We start from the raw sequence: 19,712 nt of genomic DNA on the forward strand, positions 1-19,712 counted from the left end.
ACTCAGAGCCTCAGATGTTTAGAGTTCACCACATTAAACGTTTCTGTCTGCTCACTTATACGCATGATCATCTTCAGACCTCAGGAAGCTTTGGACTTTGGCAATATAGATTTCAGGCAAACGTGAACGAAACGCAAAATGAATTAAAATTAAAGCAAGTACATAGGTCTTGTGTAATTGCAGTTTAAATCTATTTCGGAGCACTTTAATGACAGGAAAACTGGGTAATGATATAATGGCAATCATTTTTTTTTTCATTCCATTCAAAAATTGACTCATAGGAAGGTCTTCAAAACTGGTAACGTGTGTGTGTGTGTGTGTGTGTGTGTGTGTGTGTGTGTGTGTGTGTGTGTGTAAGAACACCATCCACCTTCTCTTAAATTCATTAAGTTAAAAACATTCAGTGAAGTGTAGGTGGAAAACTAAACACATAAGCCATTTAATTAAATTCTTTTATGAGCTACAGTCTGTGAGTGCTAAAATTCCAGAGGGAAAGCTTTGTGGCTCTTTTTTCACCATATCCTTCTTTCTCACCCGCTTTCTTTCATGCACCCTTCTTTTCCTGCTTTGATTGATCTTTAATAGGACCCCCACCACTACCTTTCCATTAGTTTATTTGTAGTTCCCCAAGAGTTGCTCTCTCTTGGGGAAGTGTGGCGGCTTTTATAGATCCACAGGGGAGGTTTGCATGGGGTATTTGTAGTTATATGTGTGGATGAATGAAGTGTGTGTACACACATTCATGTCCAAATGACTGTGATAAAACCTATGTCTGCTATATGGATTGACTTTGGACTGAAATTTAACACAACTCCAACAAAAATCATCCAGAATCCAAGGCAGTAAATGATTTCTACTTCAGTTGTTGGAGATTGTATGTGTATGGTTATTTATCTAATTACCGCTTGTGTTTGCCTGCTTGTTGCAAATCAGTGTGTACTCACACACAGGAATGTGTTTTTGTGCTTTATCTCTGCATGCCCTCATCTTTGTCTATGAGCTCATGTTATCCATCTGCATGCAGTCATGACAGAAGTGCGTGCATGTGTGCATGCATGCGTGCGTGCGTGTGTGCGTGCGTGTATGCGTGCACACATTCAAAGAGGTGGGGGGAGGTCTCCAGAGTCCCCAGGCAGAATAATGAAGGTAAATGGATCCCAGATGGACTGTTTTCCTCTTTTCTCTGTGTTGTCAATGACGTGAGGAGAGTGACAGGCCTCTAATGGGAAACAGACTCACACACACCAGCTTTGAACCCTTTGCAGACAAAGTTGAGCCTCTCCCCGCCCCGGGACGGCTCTGCCTGCCTCTTAAAAACAATAGCATTGAGGAAATCCTCATCTGTTTAAAACTCATAAACGGCACTGTGCAGCTACAAGAATCAACAAAACAATTTGACTTTGTCAAGCAGAGACATTCAGCTTGAGACCCTGCCGCCTCTCCACAATACTCCATTGTAAGCTCAGTACAAGCTGCTGTCTGGGTTGTGATTTAGACTAAGCAGCCTATCTGTTTTATTATTTATTATTTGTTATGTATTTATTTGGTTAAAAAAATATTGTGTTTTTTCTTTGCAATTGTTGCCTTTTTTTTTTTATGCAAGTGATGTTTTTGAAATCACAGAATATGAATGTTTAGAAAAACAGCAATTGCTGCACACAGAAACCTTCACAAGCAGTTAAATTGAAGTCAAATTAAAGTTATTACCCTGATGACAGACCGTTTTTATGTCATTTTTTGTCGAGCCAAAAGTAACACCGTCAGGGTCATTTTTCAGTTAATTAATAATATGACTCGTAACGAAAGTCAGTACAGGATTAAAAAAAAATGTATGTTTAATTTCTTAACATTTCCTTTTCAGTTTTCTTGATTGATATTGTAAAAATTGTAATTTTGAAGGCATCCTGCAATGTACGTAACATGTTTTCCACTGTAACAGTAGTAAGCTTTGTTTTTTTTACAAGATAATTGTTGACTGCTGTTTGTTCATTTTTATGGCTTTTAAATGAGTTGCATGAAGAAATAATCTTTTCAAAGTGTAAAATGGTAGAAAGACTGGCATTATGTTGATTTTTAAATGCCACTGTTGATTTTTATGTGAGTCTAAAGAAAAGACACATTTGCTCTCCTCCTACTCTGACTTGTAGTATATAATTGAGGTTGAAACATGTTCTCGGGGAGATCAGAAAAACCTGCAGTTGAGCAGCCAGTTGATCCTTCTGACTGTGGAAAACCTCCAGGTTTTTCTTGGCATTCAATGCAGATGGGAAAATTAAGATTATACACTGGTATTATGCTTTACGAGTGTAAAATATGACTAGTATCAACCTCTGTTGGCACCCAGAAGTAACTACATCATCTCTCCCAGGTGGCTCTAAGTAACAGTGTGTTTGTGTGTGACTGCAGGACTGTAGTGATGCCCATTGCCCAGGAGTTCTCCCCAGACGTTGTCCTGGTCTCAGCCGGGTTTGATGCTGCAGAGGGCAACCTCCCACCTCTTGGAGGGTACAAGGTCTCCGCAAAATGTAAGCAGAGCTCTCCACCAAAGGCTTGGGGATGCTAAGATGAGTTTGTACTAGTTTAGTCCTGAAGCTATTCAGAAATACTAGTAGGCTTTTCTAGCTCCTTTCAATAATGGACCAAAGAGCAAGAATTAGCAGGGAGTATTGTGCCTGCTACAACACCTCACTACATCACTGATGTAACCATAATTATAGTCATAAGTAGCTGGCACTGTGCTGAGGGAGGATCCACACAGTACAAATATGTGGTTATTTTCAATATTGGAAATGAAAGCAAAAGTTGTTTGAAAGTCCCGACAGTGAGGGGGTTGCATGATTACAGCCTACCTGCCACGTTTAATTGTGATTGGCTTCGGCTATACTGCATCTTGACATTAACTATGTTTGTTTCTATGTATATATGTATGTCTCCAACAGGTTTCAGTTTTCTGACCCGCCAGCTAATGTCTCTAGCAGGGGGTCGTCTGGTTTTGGCTCTTGAAGGAGGTCATGACCTCACAGCTATTTGTGATGCGTCTGAAGCCTGTGTTAGTGCACTCCTGGGCATACAGGTGAGTTAATTCCTCTTTTTTTCCCTTTAATCTTTTTAGGATAGTTACATTGCAAGGTATTGCATCTCAAAGGAAACTCCTTTTGGAATAGCACAAGACTGAAATAAAACGCTCATTTTTTGTTTCTTGATTTATGAGCTATTCCAAAAATTTCAAATTAGAGTACAACTTGAGGCACACGTTTTTTTTTTCCAATTCTTCCCATAACATGCAACCACAAATTGTTATAGAAAGTTTTGTATTCTCTTCAAGTTGAAAATGCCTTCTATTTTTCAATGTAGAGGGCTGTTTTGAAGCATGCTATGCCCATGATGTTTATAAACCGGTATCAGCCCAGGGTTCAGTTGACATAATTGTGATTGAAATGAAACATAAAACCTCCAACACTGAAAAGTTGGAGACATCTTGTGTCCAGAAATTCAGCTTAAAAGTGGCATAAAAATTACTTTATGATCCATATATTGTTTTTTTTTGTGAGGATGAAGGAATGATTGACAGTCAAAGGACTTTAATGTAGTAATTCTACAGGATGTACCAAGTGAGGCGCACATCTTAACAAGGCAGATAAGGTTTCAAAAATGTCTGAATGAATTGATGTGATTGTGCCCTCATGGTTCTTCCCAAAGGAACCGTTGGCAGAAGAAGTCCTTCTCCAGAAACCAAATGCTAACGCTGTGCATTCTCTGCAGATGGTCATCCAAATACAAAGTGAGCTACAAATACTGTATTCAGTCATACATTTCTGTTTTCATCTCCCTCTATTTATTGTCTTAAGAATAACACTTCTGGATAAGAATGCAGAATTAAACTTTCAGCGTGTGTGTTTTTGCAGGTCAGTACTGGCAGAGCCTGAAGGCTTGCAGTGGGTCAGTGGCTCTGTCATACGTGGCTGCTCAGAGAAGAGACTGTGAGGAAACAGATGCTGTCAATGCTCTGGCCTTGCTCTCGGTGGGCGTTCTTTCCACCAAGAGGTACTTGACACACGTGAACTCAAACACTAAAACTTGCAGTATGTCTATACAGGACTGTCTCAGAAAATTAGAATATTGTGATGAAATCTTTATCTTCTGTAATGCAAGAAAAAACAAAAAACAAAAATTACTTTTTCATGATATTCTAATATTTTGAGATAGGATTTTTGAGTTTTCTTAAGATGTAAGCCAGAATCAGCAATATTGAAATAATAAAAAACTTGCAATATTTCAGTTGATTTGTAATGAATCCAGAATGTATGACATTTTTGTTTCTGTAATTGCATTGCAGAAGATAAAGAATTTCATCCCAATATTCTAATTTTCTGAGACAGTCCTGTATACATTGAATATGGTCTATTATTATTTTGAGAGTATATCCTTTATTGGACCATATGTTATATATCTATAAATATATATATATATATATATATATATATATATATATATATATATATATATTCAGAGAGAGAGAGATTTACTGTATATATATTGATTTACTTATATATATATATATATATATATATTGGCGCAGTGGTAAGTACTTCCACCTCATAGCAAGAGGATTTTTGGGTCGACAGAAACTTTCCTGTGTGGAGTTTTCATGATGTCCCCATACCTGTGTGAATTTCACACTGGGTGGTCTCCTCCCACAGTCCAAAAAGATGCAATAGGTTAATTGGAGATCCTAAATTGCCCAGTCGTGTGAAGAAGAGACTGATAGGCTTTTTGTCTCCATATGTTGTGCTGTGGTTGACGGGAGGCCGGTCCAGGGGGTAGCCCACCTCTCACCCACTGACTGCTGGGATAGGCTCCAGCCCCACGCAAGAACCTGAGTGTAGGATAAGCAGTATAAACAATGAATGAATGAGTTAACTCCTGAAATTGATTTGATAGTTTCAAGTCTTATTTATTTAGTTTGCCTTGAATTCATGAGTACAATCTTTACATAAAGTAGCAATACCATTTTACCACTCAGAACAAAAAGAAAATCTTGAAAAATACTTGACTATTTCCCTGAAATCTTCCAAAAATCACCATCTTGTTAGTGGCTAAAAGATTTGTCTCCCTTTACCTGTATTTTTCAAGTCCCCCTCTGTGTTGAGAGCAAAAACAACAACCATGGCAAAAAAATGGTTATAACGAGACATAAACTTTTTTTTAATCAGCAATGACAGCACTTTATGAGTCTGACTTTACTAGAGTTGTTAGGCGCACAACATCTTGTAAACCCACACTGGAAAAGCTTAAAGACCCGCAATAGTAAATCTAAATATCCTATCATGAAATGCATTCAGCTCCACAATCAGAACATCTGTCTTCACACATTAATCAGTGAATCATTAAAATGTCTGATTGGAGTTCTGTTTATGACTCAGTGTTCCAGATGATCCAATGGAAGATGACAGTGACTCTATATAGAAGAAATCGACCAAACACCTCTCTGGACTCACTTACAGAACCTCCACCCACCTGTAAGCCCAGGATATCAAGCATTCTTAATGAGCTTGAAGGAGTCGTGTGATGCCACTGAGCCCCAAACCACCTGCCTTATTCTCTCTCACACACTTAACATACAGTGCTAAACGTGGACTGAGACGACGCATAAGCACCTCAGTGCTGCGAACCAGCACCACCTGCAGCCGGCAAACCTCAACAAAGAACAATACAGCATGGCTTTTAATATTCTCCTCCACTAACTGACGTTGAGTTTGTTTTTTTTTGGAATGTTTTTTTTTTTCCTTGTTTGGATTTTTTTCTACAGGACAAGAGCTGTGTGACCGCAAACCTTACAGAAACAGACAGAAGCCATGTCTGATTCGTCTTTAAGCACTATGTACCAGACACTGCTTTGTTGCCTTAACGTAAGGACCAACAGTAGGTTCAGAAGGATACTTTGAACTGTGAGCTACTCTCTTGTGCCACTTCCAGAATTGTAGGTGAAACAAACATTGACCAAATGTATTTCAACATGCTTACGGCTTGTGCTACATCACGTGAAATTATATACTCCCCTGATCGACAAGATAGAAAAATCACAACAATGAGTAGTCGCTACATGTTAAAGAAAACCAATCGGCAATAGGGAGACAGTGATTGTGTAATTCCATGCAGTTTAACCACTAGAGGATGAAAAGCAAAGAACTACAGATAAAGAGAGAATATGAAGACAACAAATGGACAACTGTGGTTTTGTTGAAACAAAGAAAGGGCAAAGGTCCCTGCTGTTTTATTGCACTGTTCATTCCATAATGTGAAGCCTTAGAAATTCCAAAGCTCTGGGAAAACAACAAAACAGCTCCTCTCCCTGGGTTATGTAATTTTAAAAACTTTTTTTTTTTCTCAAGATTTGGATGAATGATGTTTCCTGCTCATCACCTGAGCTGTTTTTAAAAACTCCATGGTTCACAAACCACATGCATATTGACCGAAATACTGTAGTTTTGTAGTTTTGAGATTTTTTTTTTTTTTTTTTTTTTTTTTTTAGAGGGGGGGTAATCAATTTTAATCTGGAAATAGTCATCATTTTAAGAGCAGGATTTATTTTCACTGCTGTTTTAGATATCTTAGATACACACACACACACACAGACACATATTTTTAACGCAATGGTGAACTTTTGTAGTCCACAACTTTTGAATACTGTGTATTAGTTTTATATTTGAGATTAAATGAGCGTCCATTCCAGCCTGGCACCACTGAGGACCATTGTATTGTTCAATAGTAGCAATAACATTTATGCACTTAAAGATGTCACATTAGTGGAAACTGCCTTAAACATCCTGCACTTGGCAGCGGGGTTGTGAGGATGTGACACCAAACTGTTCTCTCTAGAACTCGTCTTTTAAAGACAACCTTTGAACCTGTGGATTCAGCTGAACATCACATATGCAGATGTCTGTGTTGGTTATAAGAGCGAGTACATCTCCACAAACACACTGTATGTGTTACAATTTGATGACACCTGGTTAAAGTGCTTTTTGTTTTGTTTAAGATCTGAAAAATAGATTGGGCCAACATCAAAACAAAAAAAAATCTTTGACTTAAAGGCTCTGTCGCAGTCTAATTAAGGAAACCGACACATTTTGTTTTAAGTCAACAACCATTTATGCAGTCAAGTTTACAGCTTAATGCGGCTCTTTTCAGGAGCATCAGTTGGACAATGTGACGCTAAATGCATGAATGCGTGTGTGATGTCTGTCGGAAGGTCAAACTGCAATAGTGTGAAGGAGGTTCCGGGCGGCGCCACGTCGAAGGTGTCATGCCTCTGCATTCTAAAAGCCAAAGTACCCTAATCATTTGTCGGTGTAGACGTTATTGTGTAGTAAAATGATTTGTCCATGCACATGCGTTTTGTTCAAGATTACAATGTGACATTTTATATTTTCATTAATTCAACTTTCCACAACAGTCTTTCCCACACTTTCCATAAATCAGCAGGTTAAGTGAATTCAGTTTTGTCAGCAAAATACATCTAGTTGCAAAAACACAAATACTTGCCATTGCAAATGTTTCAATAAGTTTTTTTTTTTAATTTTTGATTATTCATATTATTTCTGATTTTTTTTAAATTGAGCAGCATTTAAAGTTTAAAGTTTTCATACAAAACCGAAAATTTTCACACATGACTAATGAAGGTCTGTAACAACCAGCTGTAGCTGGTTTTAGTCTAACATTAGGAAAATGTCAATGGAGATGAAAATCATAATCGATGTGGAAAAATACAATGTTAGACTTATGTCAATGTTAGGATCCAAATATGTTAAAATATCTTGCTTTATGCACATTATGAACATAATTTTCGATGTGTGGAAGATATCAAGATACTCAAATTAAAGCCAACACAGGATCGACATATTCACTATCTTCTAATCCAACGGTTGGAATTGATATCCTGATTTTCACATCAAATCCTCCCATCAACCAAATAACAATAGGGCCATGCTCTATAGACTATAGAGTCTGCAAACTCAAGACAAGACATCCTACATATAAGTTGATCTGCACAGTTCATTTTTCTAGAAACCTATAGGACATTGCCAATAGATCTCAATAGTCATAGATTGGCGAAATCATGCTGACTGATCTATTGATCACTTTAAAATGTCATGAAATCAGTAACTCCTCATTAGATTTTTCTGTGATATTATGTCTAGTTCAACCTCCTGAAGTGACTTAAAAAAGACATGTATCATTGCTGTCATGCAAAAAAAAAAAAAACCACTGTATATAAAATCCATGATTGTAAAAAGCACAAACCATCAAAAGGAAGCATGGTCAGTTCAGCAGCAAGGTAGAAAGATGTGAGCAGTCCAGGAGTCAAGACTTAGGGCATCAGGTGCCCAACAGCTTTTGTATTAAACCAAAAGTAACCAAAAACGTTAGCTCCACTGCTCTCCCATAAGAGGGAGTGATGTAGAGAAATAGTCCATGGGGTATTACAGTATGTAACCTTGACAAGTGCAACTAAAAGATGCACCATTATTAGAGTTTATATTCTTGTTATCGAGTGACAGCATTAAAACCATGTGCTGTGTCTCCTCTCCATCCTGGCAGAGGACAGTAGTGTCTATGAAGTAACTGTCTGATAAGTCAGTGAGTGTGTGTTTGTCTGGTTGGGTCGATGGTGCTTCTGCACAACTACGCGTGCACACTTCTGTCATGTGCTTTGATGCGTACATCTCTAAGTCTGTACGTTACTGTGTTTGTTAGATACTGTAAATGACCTATGTGTAATATTCAAAGTGAATGGGTTTTTTTTTGTCTTAAAGAGGTCAGTATTGCCTCAACTCTTAACTCCCTGTTTTTAATGATGTCATTTGTATCTTCTGACAAAGTACACTGTAAATATGACCTTAAAGACCAAAATACACATATAACAAATGTGCCTTCTTGCATAAAGTAGCATGTGTATTGGTATGACTTAACTAACTGGACTTACAGTAACTCTGTATCCATAAAAACACATAGAAATATTTGTTTCATTATAGTCTGTGTTATGTACCATTATTCCATTACCGTTATTTTTTTCCCTCCACATCTCCTACCATGTGTATGTATAGAAAGATTGTCTATTTTGTACTGTTATTTTTGTCCTGTCCTCTTGATTAAAAAAGATGTAGAAAACCTGCTGTCCTTTTTTCTTGTTTTTTAATAACTTGTACAATATCTAGGAACTTATCTTAAATAGCTCATTTATATATACAATATATATATTGTTATTATATGGATATTTATTTTTCATTTGCTTTCCAGATGTTAAAAGAAGGCTGAGGTGAGTTTTTAACATCCTACTTGTCTGTTTTTAAAGTTAATCCAAGTATAACTTACATGTATTTCTATGTATTGTCATGTACATTTACTTACATAGATTCTTCCATAGTGAGGGCTTTTTCCCGTCTATGTTTCATAAGAGTCATTGGTAGTTTTTGCATAGCTCTTCATAGACTAAATGGAAAAACCATCTTTGGTAACTTAACATTTAGTCAAAGCAAAATGGAGAAAAGCCAAACGAACAAAATGTTGGTAAATCGCAAGAAATAATCTATTTTATTCTATGTCGCAGTGAGGGCCTGTGGCAGACAAGGGAAATTATAGCTGTCGCAAAACATCTGGGAGGGTGCCATTTCTTTAATGACAACATAAATACATTAATGCAACATTCTCAAATACACTCAGCAGGAGGTCACATGTTGTGCAAAAGGAAGTTGAAAATATATTTAATGCTTTGAATTCTCCAGATACTTTAAGTAGCACACTTTTATCCTGTTTAAATCAAATTAGGCTGCAATGATATTGTTGATCTTAACTTGTCTGTGAGTGGAGTCAGCAAGGAGCATCAACAAAGTGCTGAAAACATTGGAGAAAAGTATTGAATCATTTACATGGTTTAGTATTTACACTGATCAACTACATTAATCCTGTATGTTATCACCAGCTAGACATGATGGTGTCACCTGAACCGTCAAATATCACCTGGAGGAGTAAATGTGGGCTAAACTACTAACCAGGCTCTGAATGAACCACAACCAACCACTCTGGAAACTATACCCAACTCTGCTACTTTCACAACATGACACAACACATGTGTTGAGGTGATAGATCTTAAAAATCCTTTTGTTGTATGAAATAAATGTGAGTGCAATGTCTTGACATCGAGGGAAACCAGCTCTAATTCACTGGTAAGGACTGTTAAATTGCTGTTATTTTGTTGATTGTACCACTGGTATGGAAAACCTTGTTTCTGGTATCTGTGAATCAGGGGATCCACTCCTGTTTCATTGTGAAACCAGATTTCTGACTCTCAAGTCGTCTAGAAGTGTGGATTTTTCCGATGAAGGGACAACAACGCCTCCTCATCCCCATCAGCAAACGGGTTAGTAACTGGTTCTCCTACTTTTGCTTCCCCTCCATCCATGGGTTCAATTGGCTAGTTATAACTTTCCACTGATTATTGTTGCGTCGATTAACATTTCCCATCTGAATTGGTGATAATCATGACATATACAGTTTTACAGGGTCCCGTTTTCAGCCTCAAAAGACCGATGGCTCTAGTTGACCTGATCATGTCACTCTTTTTCTCGTAGTCATCAACTTTGTTGTTCCACTTCTGCCAGGTGGAGGGTAGAGAACTTAAAAATAAAGTCAGATACTTAAAAAATCCAAATATCTTTGCAGCCATCAATCCTCTTCACCAAGCACTAACCTACTAATAGCACAAAAAAAAATGAATGATGAAATGTATGTATGTATGTATGTATGTATATGGTTCCGAGATGGCTACTTGGTTGAGTGGTCACTTCTGACTTCCAACAACTGGTACTTCGGATCTTTGGTGACTGAATTGCACTTTTTGTAAGTCGCTTTGGATAAAAGCATCTGCTAAATGACTATAATGTAATGTAATGTAACGTAATGTAATCTACTCTGGATTTCAGGTATTACATGTCAATGATTTCTTATAAACAAACAAGGACATAGTACCATATTCTTAACTGAACATTATATTTTTTAAAGTTTGAAATTGACAGTCAATCGAATATTTTCTAAAATGAGTAACTTGACACAGTCAAGCTTACTCATGTTTAGGGTCTTTTTTTATATTGTTGTTCCTTCAACCTTAAAATAATAGCTCCTTGTTCACATTCTACAGCCTGATCTGCCTAAATCTAAGTCTCTAAGTTGATCTGTTAAAAACATGATTCTCTTACAGCAAGACAAAGTCAAATAAAGCCACATTAAAATGGTTAAAGTTACGCATCTGGCTTGATTTGTATGATGAAGCAAGAAAATCCCAGGGGAAATGGAGAAAAAGTATAAGTTCCCATCAGTATCAGGTACACATTTTTGCTTTGTTTCTCATTAAACAGGGCAGTCAAAAATATAGGTAGTGGATATGGTTATTGTTAAACTAGATGTATGCTGGTAGTTAAAAAGGACATAGTCAACAATAAAACAGAACGCAAGCATTGAGACCTGCTGTGTAATATTATTTCAGAATTCTAAATTCACACTATGGGCAAAAAGTCTCAGAGAGTTTTTCCCCTGGCACCGTCAAGTCTGATTCTGATCATTTTATTATGGTCCTGGATGAGATACCAATCTGATTTTTTAGCTTTGCGACTGTGTGGCGCATTACTGAACGTGGCCACGGAGGAATGCGATGACAGAGCGATTAGACATGTTGAGCCAAATTTGAAGAAGCTTAAGACCGAGATGAAAATCTGCACGGTTAACTAGTTTGTTAATTATACTGAAGGTAAGTCAACCTGTGACAAGAATTGAACTGTTACGTCATTATTTGCTCATTTGCCACGACAGTCTGAAATACCAACCACCAGTCTGCTATCATCTGCTGTATAATACTCAATAATGACACATTTATATAGATAAACTACATTCATCCAGCCAAAGGGGGATTTTTGATGGGGAGGAAAATTAGGCTGGTGGAGGTAGATAGTGCGCCATCAAATTCAGAATTTGTTCTGAAGTAAAGACAGTCAGACACGTCTAATTAGCTGGCAAACGATCAGACATGGAAGCTTGTCAAAGTCACTCAAACAAACTCTGAGATATATTGGGTATGTGTGTCAGGTCTTTTAATCAAAACAGTAAGCTATTACGCTGTATTTCACATATTGTTCCCTGCCAGTTGTAATTTGTCACGCTCGTCCCTGGTCCATTTGTATTTTGCATTTGTCACCATAAAATGTCAGGGAAGCAAAAAAAAAAAAAAAAAAACAGGGATCAACAATACAACTTTTATAATGAACTGTACAACTACAACATAAATAAAATGTTTAGGTTGTTCATTTAAATTATTAACAAAAATAGATTAGTGCTTACTTTTTATGACTTTAGTACTTGTCTAATTTTTACTCTATCTTATGGGGTTTTCCAAAAAAAATACAGGAGTGAAATGGAAATGAGCAGTAAACTGAGGAACATGCATTAAAAAATTACGAGAGAAATGATGTCATAATTATTATACATTTAAACATCATATTATAGACGCTGTTGCTGATTGTTTGCATATAAATGCCAATGGCTTTCCAGAGCAGAGAGAGATTCAGTCCAAAAGTTGGCAGATAATTGACACTAGAAAAGGACAAACCCTCTGGACAAGGTCAAAGTAAAGGGATAATGTCCAGTAAGAGTGTCCATCCGTCAAGCTGCTGTATCTGCTATTGCAACCCAAATATGAAACTTTTTTTTACACCTTGTAAAAGATTGAATTCCAAATACTTCTATTGTGACTACCAAAATATCCTTGCAATTCTGATATATAAGAGATGTTTTGGTTGTTATTGTCATTGTACTTCACCGCCATTCATAAAGTTGCATTCAAAGACTAACGCTATGGCTGAAAGTCCCTTTATGCCTTGCACTTTATTGATTAACTGGAAAAAGTGGATTGTTGGACACTTCATGTATTTCTTAAATAGGTTTCTAATATGTTAATTATATATTATTATACATCCATATTTTTGACATTATTTTTATACTTTTTTTTATCTCCTCACATGCAGTAGAGGGGAATCAAAGAGTCAGTTCTGTTTTGCATCATCTCTAATCTCGACTCAAGTTTTTAGCATGAGTTGTTAACTGTGCAAAATCTTCAGCAGCTTAATGCAACTGAAAGGATCAACCTACAACTCGAACAACCTTAAAGAGCCTATAAATAACCTCAGAGCCTTTAATTGCACATTATACCATGTTCTTTTTTGGAGGAATTAACTGTTCCTTACTGACCAGGCAGAGGCATACAGACCTCATTAAAAGTAAAGGGGAAAAAAAAAGAAAAAGGGGAAGGAGAGAGTTGGAGACACCGAGAACAAGAAAGACAGTTTAACAAGGGAGACAGGAGACAGGGAGGGTGTGGTGCTCGTATAAATCTCTGCATCGTTCAGAGTCCTGCTTTAGCAAAACAACATGAAGCCTATGAACAGTTTGAGGACATCTTTATTTTCAAGACAAACAGCAAAATGATTAATACACCGCATTTATCTGTTCGATCTTTCTCTCAAGGGATCTTTCTGCATCTGATAAAGCATACTTTAATATGTCCTTCTTGTTTAGCACCAGCGTCTCACTACTTGCATCTAAAAACAAAGCCTCACATTCTGTAAGTTAGTGAGGAACTCTTAACTTAGATTTTGCTGTTACACGATTATTACATATGTTTCCTCGGGAAAACCATTAAAGGGAATAGCAAAGAGCAATGTGCCCAAAAACTCCCGCAGTTTGACGCTCATCTGTTCAGTTTCAGATTCGTGTTTTCAGGAAGACATACTTCATTCTTTTTTGGGCTTGTCCAGTGAAAAGTTGCTCTTTCCTCACATCAGTCCAAATCCAAATATCGCATTACGTGGCTAAATAGTCTCCCCATTTTTTTTGAAACTTTTGTTTTCTTATAAAAGTGTGGTAGCTCAAAGTGTCCACTTTTGTCAAAGTCCACATAATTTGAATGGTAGATGGCGGCAAGGAGTTGAGACGGACAGGGAGGATCACAGTTGGTGTATTTGGCAGCTGGAAGGACAAAAAAAGTAGACGTTACTGCAGCAACCACTCCTGTTCAACAACAATTATTTAAGGGATAGTTCCCCCATAATTAAAAAAAAAGCACACACATTTTTCCTCTAGCCTGTAGAGCTCTTTATCCATCTAGATCATTTTTGTGTGAGTTGCCAAATATCTGAGATATCTGCCCAAGAGATGTCTGCCTTCTCTCAGATCCACTAGAAATTAAATAAGAACAACAAGCACATTTGAAACAGTCGACGGCAATGTGTTTTACTTGTCATGGCCTGAATCACCGATGTTTAATTCATTTATTGTTACCAGTGTAGTAAGGATTTTTTTTCTTTCAATCAAATTACATCCCCAGCTGTCTGCGCAGAACTGCTCGCATTTAAAAGTCAGAGGAGTAATCTTGGTTCATAAGGTTGTGATTTCTGGAAATTTTTGTAATTTGTCGGAATGACAAAAAAACAAACAACCCCCTCCAGCTCAGTTGGAGCCAAAGTAGCTCCACACACCTCCTGGTGACACCTTCAAAAATCACACACTCACACTAAAATGACCTGAGTGGATAATTGTGCTGCAGGCATTACTATCATTATTTTTCAGTTATTTTCTGGAACCGAACCTCACTTTCACTGTAAAAGTTAAATCCATGTTAGAAGTAATAATATGCTAATTTCAAATATCCATGCTTAGGCAGCAGCAACAACTAGACCTCTCTTAATCTCAATAGCGGTATCAACAAATTGTGTAAAATTCTGATAAAGGGTTAATGAACTTTAGTCCTGGATAACAAACTTTTTTTTCAGATAACATAAATGAAACTACAGCGACGCTGCGCTAATTCTCTGGTCATGATCGCAGAAGCCCGATAATGATGCTGAGGCCAGGTAGTCCCGCTCTACATAACCACATCCAGGGACTACGTTTCTTTTTTGGGCTAAAACTGAATTCCTTTTTTTAAATGTCAAGTGTCAGGTGAAGGTTAGGCTTGGAGACCACACTGTGCGGACGCTGTTGGCAAAGGAAAAGACTTTCCTCATGAAAGCTGGAAACATCAGCAACGTCCCGGGGAGTCTTAATGATAGGCTGCCGGGTTTAGTACATGCTGGCACTGATGGGTGACGCGGTTTGTCATGAATATGCATCAAATACAAACACAGCACGTGTATTCATCTCCACCAACAACCATCTCAGTGGTTGCTGGTGGAGCTGGGAAGTATATTAAAATATATTATTTTAATTCAAATGAATGTTTTTGTCATGTATTTCTATCTTTTTTTTTTGGTTTGTTTTATTTTTTATTCTTTTTGCAAAGTTTTGCTGTGTCTGATGGGAGTATTTTCTCTCGTTGGATAACAATTATTTGCTATTTGTTATTTCACTCTAGTAATTGCAAAATCAAGTGAGTTTACATGAGCGCATTGAAAATTAGCCACACATAACCTTGACCTTGAGATACAAACCAAGAAATTATAATTACCAAAGATTTAGGAACGAAAAATACGCAAAATGTTTTCCAACATTCCAACAATGTCAAACAGACACCGTTCATAATTGGTTAATGTTATTTTTGATGCATAATCAGATACTATGGTATACATTAATAATGACGAACTCATTACACTGAGTTTGTGTGTGTTTGCGTGTGTGTGTGTGTGTGTGTGTGTGTGTGTCTGTCTGTCTGTCTGTCTGTCTGTCTTTCTGTACTCAGTTAAAAGACTGTAACCTCTATTTTTATGGGACAATAAGAAAGATTGCCAGTCAGTAATGATCAGTTTACAGCAAACAAACAAGCTTATTGTTCATAGAACCAGAAAGTCTAAATAAAACATTGACTTTGCATTGTATCAGCTTTATTTTAACCCAAACTCTGATGTGTATAACAAAGACATCTCTTTGTATTACTTTGGGAAATGTAACATATTAACTGGTGGCAACTTCGAAAGGAAATGGCCATCCCTTTTCCATGAAAACTCAAGATGAGGGGGCGGCTTGTGTTTTTGTCCATGTGTGTGTATGGATGTCTACACCTTTGTACGTGTGTGCATTTGTGTGTCTGTGTATGTGTGTATAAATCAGCTCTCACCTCCTCCATCACTCCCAGTGGTTTATGGGAGCCCAGTGGGGAGCCACATCAGCCTTGCTTTGATGGTGACATGCATGATTCATAGCTTTCAGAAACCGTTTGTTTTCATTACGCCTCCTCGTCAGCTCGCTGTCGCTGTATCACGGTTTCGTGCAACGCAAGCAGAATTGGGCCAGAATGAGAGGAAAGAATTTCAGAGGAGAGTTTTTTTGGCACAAGAAGAAACAAAGGGGCTTGGTTTGGGTATGAAGAGGAGAAATTTAAGTCAGGACGATGGCTGCCTACGGCTGATTTTTCCACTGTCTTTGGGGCTCAGGGGGGTGGTCAGAGATTCATAATGTGTCTTGGAAATTTTGGGTCCGGGAAAAAGTATAAAGATTAATCTTGTCCATTGATAGCAATAGTAGTTCGAGTTGTTTTTTTCCCTTCTACAAAACCATTTTCGTCCGAGGTTATCGAGCACGTAAAGTGAAACTTTCAAAATCAAGCTCACATGTAGCTCAAGATATTCATACCTATGATGACGATGATGATATTGATGATCATGTTATGGTGTTAAAATCAAGGATGATGAAGATGAATCCAGAGGTTAATCTTTTGCACCCAAGGATGTGAAGTGGTCCACCACAAGGAGCGGGTCTGTGATTTACGGGCAAGAGTTAGGAGATCAAATCCTGCAGAATGTCGATGGAAGTAATCCAGCTGTGTTGTCTCTCATCGTGATCCCATGAACAATACAAATGTTAAAAAAAAGAAGGTTCTTCTAATAATCACATACCAAGTGCGGGGTCCTGGTTCTTCAATGTCACCAATAGCAAGAGGAGTAGTGGCCGCTTTTGAAAAGCACAAAAACCAAAGCATCTACTTAATCCTCACTTACAGTTCATTAAATGATTATCGGCTTGTCAATAATGTTTAACAGCTTTTTGCACAGAATTGCAACTCATTCCAATCTTATCCAGAGTCATATTCTCATCCCATCAACACGGAGGCAAACGTGATGTAAGCTGAGGTGTTATAATAGTGTGAGTCAGCTAGTGAACAGACTGCACGTCTCCCCAGGATTTCAAGTAAAAATATTTTCCCGTCCTAAGGAATATACCGTACGCCGAGAGTCAAACAGGCATGGCTAGTGACCAGCAGACATGGTGGACCAGGCTCCCTCCATCCTCCAGACGGAGAAGGCATAGCTCAGCCTCTCGTGGGCCAGGTAGTTACAGCCAGTCAGCTTTGAGTCCATCTCGTCACTCTGCAGGACCTGGTACAGGAAATCGATGTAGCGGGACGCCAGTTTCAGGGTCTGGATCTTGCTCAGTTTGTCAGAGGGGAGCGTTGGTATTATCTTACGTAACGATGCAAAGGCTTCGTTCAGGGATTGCGTCCGCTGGCGCTCCCGGATGTTGGCAATGACCCGCTGGCCATGTGGGTCCTCCATAGCAGAGAGACTTCCAGGACTTGGACCAGGAACAGGAGAAAGAGACGGGCCCGAGGAAGGCGGCCGATGTTGAGGACTCCTTTTGATTTTTTTGGGTCCGGTCGGTGTGTAGCTCTGGATGTCGTTCCCTGTCTTTTCCTTGGCGTTATCAAGGGATGTGGCGGTGGTAACTGTGTTTACTTGGTCCTCCACAGGTGAGCCTGTCTGCCGTTTACGCCCAGCGAGCCCTGGTGTTGCTACGACAACGGGACAGGCATTAGAAGGTGGTCTCTCCTCATTGGAAAGCACCTCTCCCGAGGGATGTTCCTCCTTGGACTGTTCGTCCTCTCTCATACTTGCCGTCGTTTTTATCAAGTCAACGTTTCTTTTCTCCGGTTTGAGCGACTCTCTATCCTTCCCTCCTCCTCTCTTTCCTTTGGTATGTCTCTCTCCACTCCCACTCCACTTCTTTACAGTTTTCCTCTGTTCTGTTTTCTGGTGGAACTCCCTCTGTTGCGATGTGAGTTTCTCTGGCCCTCGGCTCTACCGTTCTTCTCATCCAATCATCAGCTTTCCATTTTATCCCGTCCAAATCCGCAGAGCAAAAGCCGGAGAGCGAGAAGGTCTCAAGTCTGTCTCGGAGTAATGATTCCTCATCCGCATATGGGGACCTGCCAAGGCGCTCTTCCGAGTCTCTGTTCGCGTGCCTTACGTTGGCCAGACCCACTCTTCTCATGTACCACTCCTGTAGCCGCCTGTGAGTCGACAGCAACTTGAGTCTGAGTTTTTAAAGGGAGGGGACCCTGAAACTTACAGCTGCCCACCCATCGTTCTCCCCGATTGGTCCGGACGACTTTCTCTGGTCAGCTGAGCATAAGACAACAGGAAGAACGAATCTTAAACTATTGGTCTGATCAAAGGGACGAGGCGGAGACAAAGGTGTGTCATACAGCCAACCAAATCGAACCTTTGTGACGTTTACTCCTTGTCATAGAAGTTGCCCAAGTTTATAGGTTCCAGATTTCCTCCCAAACAAGACCTTACCATCCCCCCCTCTTGCTTTCCAACTCTGTCCTTCCCTGCCTTCCCTCCTTAAAACACAGCATTGGCTGCCTTCTGTTTTCAGAAAGAAAAAAAATGTTTCTATAGTTAAGACAAAAAAAAAAAGGGGAGGAGGGTCTGCGAATGTTTTTGTTTCCGCATAGATGTTTAACCAAATTCATCCACATTTTTCTGCCACATGGTAGTTCAGTCAGCTTTAAAATCAGGCATGTGATGATTTTCTTGACACGTTACATTCCTGACAGATGGAGTAATGGAGACTTTCTGTTTGATGGTGAAATTAGGATTTCAAACTTGCAAAGATTTGGAAAAAAAAAAGAAACCGGGATTGAAGGAATACATCGGATAAACTCTGACTTTCAATTAGTATTCAGCCTATGACAGAAAAGAATCCCTTTGTGTTGAAGGAATTGAATGAATAATTGGACACATTTCATGTTAACCGGAGGTTTTTCTTTGGGAAATAACAGACACAGTTTGTTTTATTTTACTGGCAGTGACTCGGCTGTAGTTTCTAAGCACAGACCTGGAGGGAGGAAGGAGCTGGCACTCAGTCAGCTCCGCAGCACTGAGGTCCAATCACAGATTCAAGGAAAGAATGAGTTCTGTGGATCGAAAGGGAGGCCTGTGGGACATTGTGTTACTTTCATCCACTGAGTTCCATCCAGAACAAGCCTCGGTTCAGATCCACCATGGACGTCGTCGTCCAAATATCTGGGTGAGCCTCCTGCATGGCCCATAGCCGCACCTCCGCAAGAGAAGAGTCTATTGTTAGTGCTTTGCATATCATAGGACGAGACGCTTCCCTCCAGTGAAAACACGTTAGTGGAAATGTTGTTTTTGCAGGCACACTTTGCGTGAGGACACAGGACTGGAAAAACTCAAAGCCGGTCCCTCCTCTCTCTCTACTGAGTCAATTCAAAGATGGCGCGAGGCCACAGCAAGAAAAGAAACCTCTATTGTCCGACCACAGATGATACAATTTCCCTTGAGTGAACACCAATGCTCACCATCTTAGTGTGACTGTTTTTTGTTGCTACAACAATCTTTACACTTGTGGTGGCGCGTGTCTGAAGGTGC

General features: G+C 38.9%; 2 protein-coding genes across 7 annotated transcripts in view; one reads left to right on the forward strand and one right to left on the reverse strand.

Moving 5' to 3' along the window:
• Window positions 1-9,171, forward strand: part of hdac7a (histone deacetylase 7a) — a 64,424-nt gene extending 55,253 nt beyond the window's left edge. For all 4 annotated transcript variants that reach the window (XM_086160029.1, XM_086160032.1, XM_086160031.1 and 1 more), the window contains exons 22-26: window positions 2,407-2,525; window positions 2,940-3,073; window positions 3,700-3,781; window positions 3,906-4,044; window positions 5,424-9,171. In XM_086160029.1, coding sequence (XP_086016155.1) covers window positions 2,407-2,525; window positions 2,940-3,073; window positions 3,700-3,781; window positions 3,906-4,044; window positions 5,424-5,466 — 517 coding nt within the window. In that variant the 3' untranslated portion in view covers window positions 5,467-9,171. The remainder of the gene's footprint in view (window positions 1-2,406; window positions 2,526-2,939; window positions 3,074-3,699; window positions 3,782-3,905; window positions 4,045-5,423) is intronic.
• A 4,331-nt stretch (window positions 9,172-13,502) lies between these two features.
• Window positions 13,503-18,314, reverse strand: LOC147227336 (uncharacterized). Of its 3 annotated transcripts, XM_086160034.1 has the most exons (3): window positions 16,935-18,314; window positions 16,672-16,795; window positions 13,503-14,073 (listed from the first exon to the last, which is right to left on the reverse strand). In XM_086160034.1, exon 1 carries the CDS (start codon window positions 17,922-17,924, stop codon window positions 17,286-17,288), a length of 639 nt encoding a protein of 212 aa, XP_086016160.1. In that variant the 5' UTR covers window positions 17,925-18,314; the 3' UTR covers window positions 13,503-14,073; window positions 16,672-16,795; window positions 16,935-17,285. The 3 variants fall into 3 exon arrangements, with proteins under 3 accessions (XP_086016160.1, XP_086016159.1, XP_086016161.1); XM_086160033.1 differs by having other exon boundaries at window positions 16,672-18,314; XM_086160035.1 differs by lacking the exon at window positions 13,503-14,073 and adding an exon at window positions 14,127-14,282 and having other exon boundaries at window positions 16,672-18,314.
• Between the last annotated feature and the right edge of the window lie 1,398 nt (window positions 18,315-19,712).

The sequence above is a fragment of the Fistularia commersonii genome, chromosome 14 (genome assembly GCF_037954325.1).
Source record: "Fistularia commersonii isolate RoL2024-O1a breed Wild chromosome 14, RoL_Fcom_v1.0, whole genome shotgun sequence".
In the NCBI taxonomy this organism is placed as follows: Eukaryota; Metazoa; Chordata; class Actinopteri; order Syngnathiformes; family Fistulariidae; genus Fistularia; species Fistularia commersonii.

Bases quoted from the DNA above. Each gene is read 5' to 3' on its own strand.
- LOC147227336 (XM_086160034.1), bottom strand. From the start codon at position 17,924: ATGAGAGAGGACGAACAGTCCAAGGAGGAACATCCCTCGGGAGAGGTG.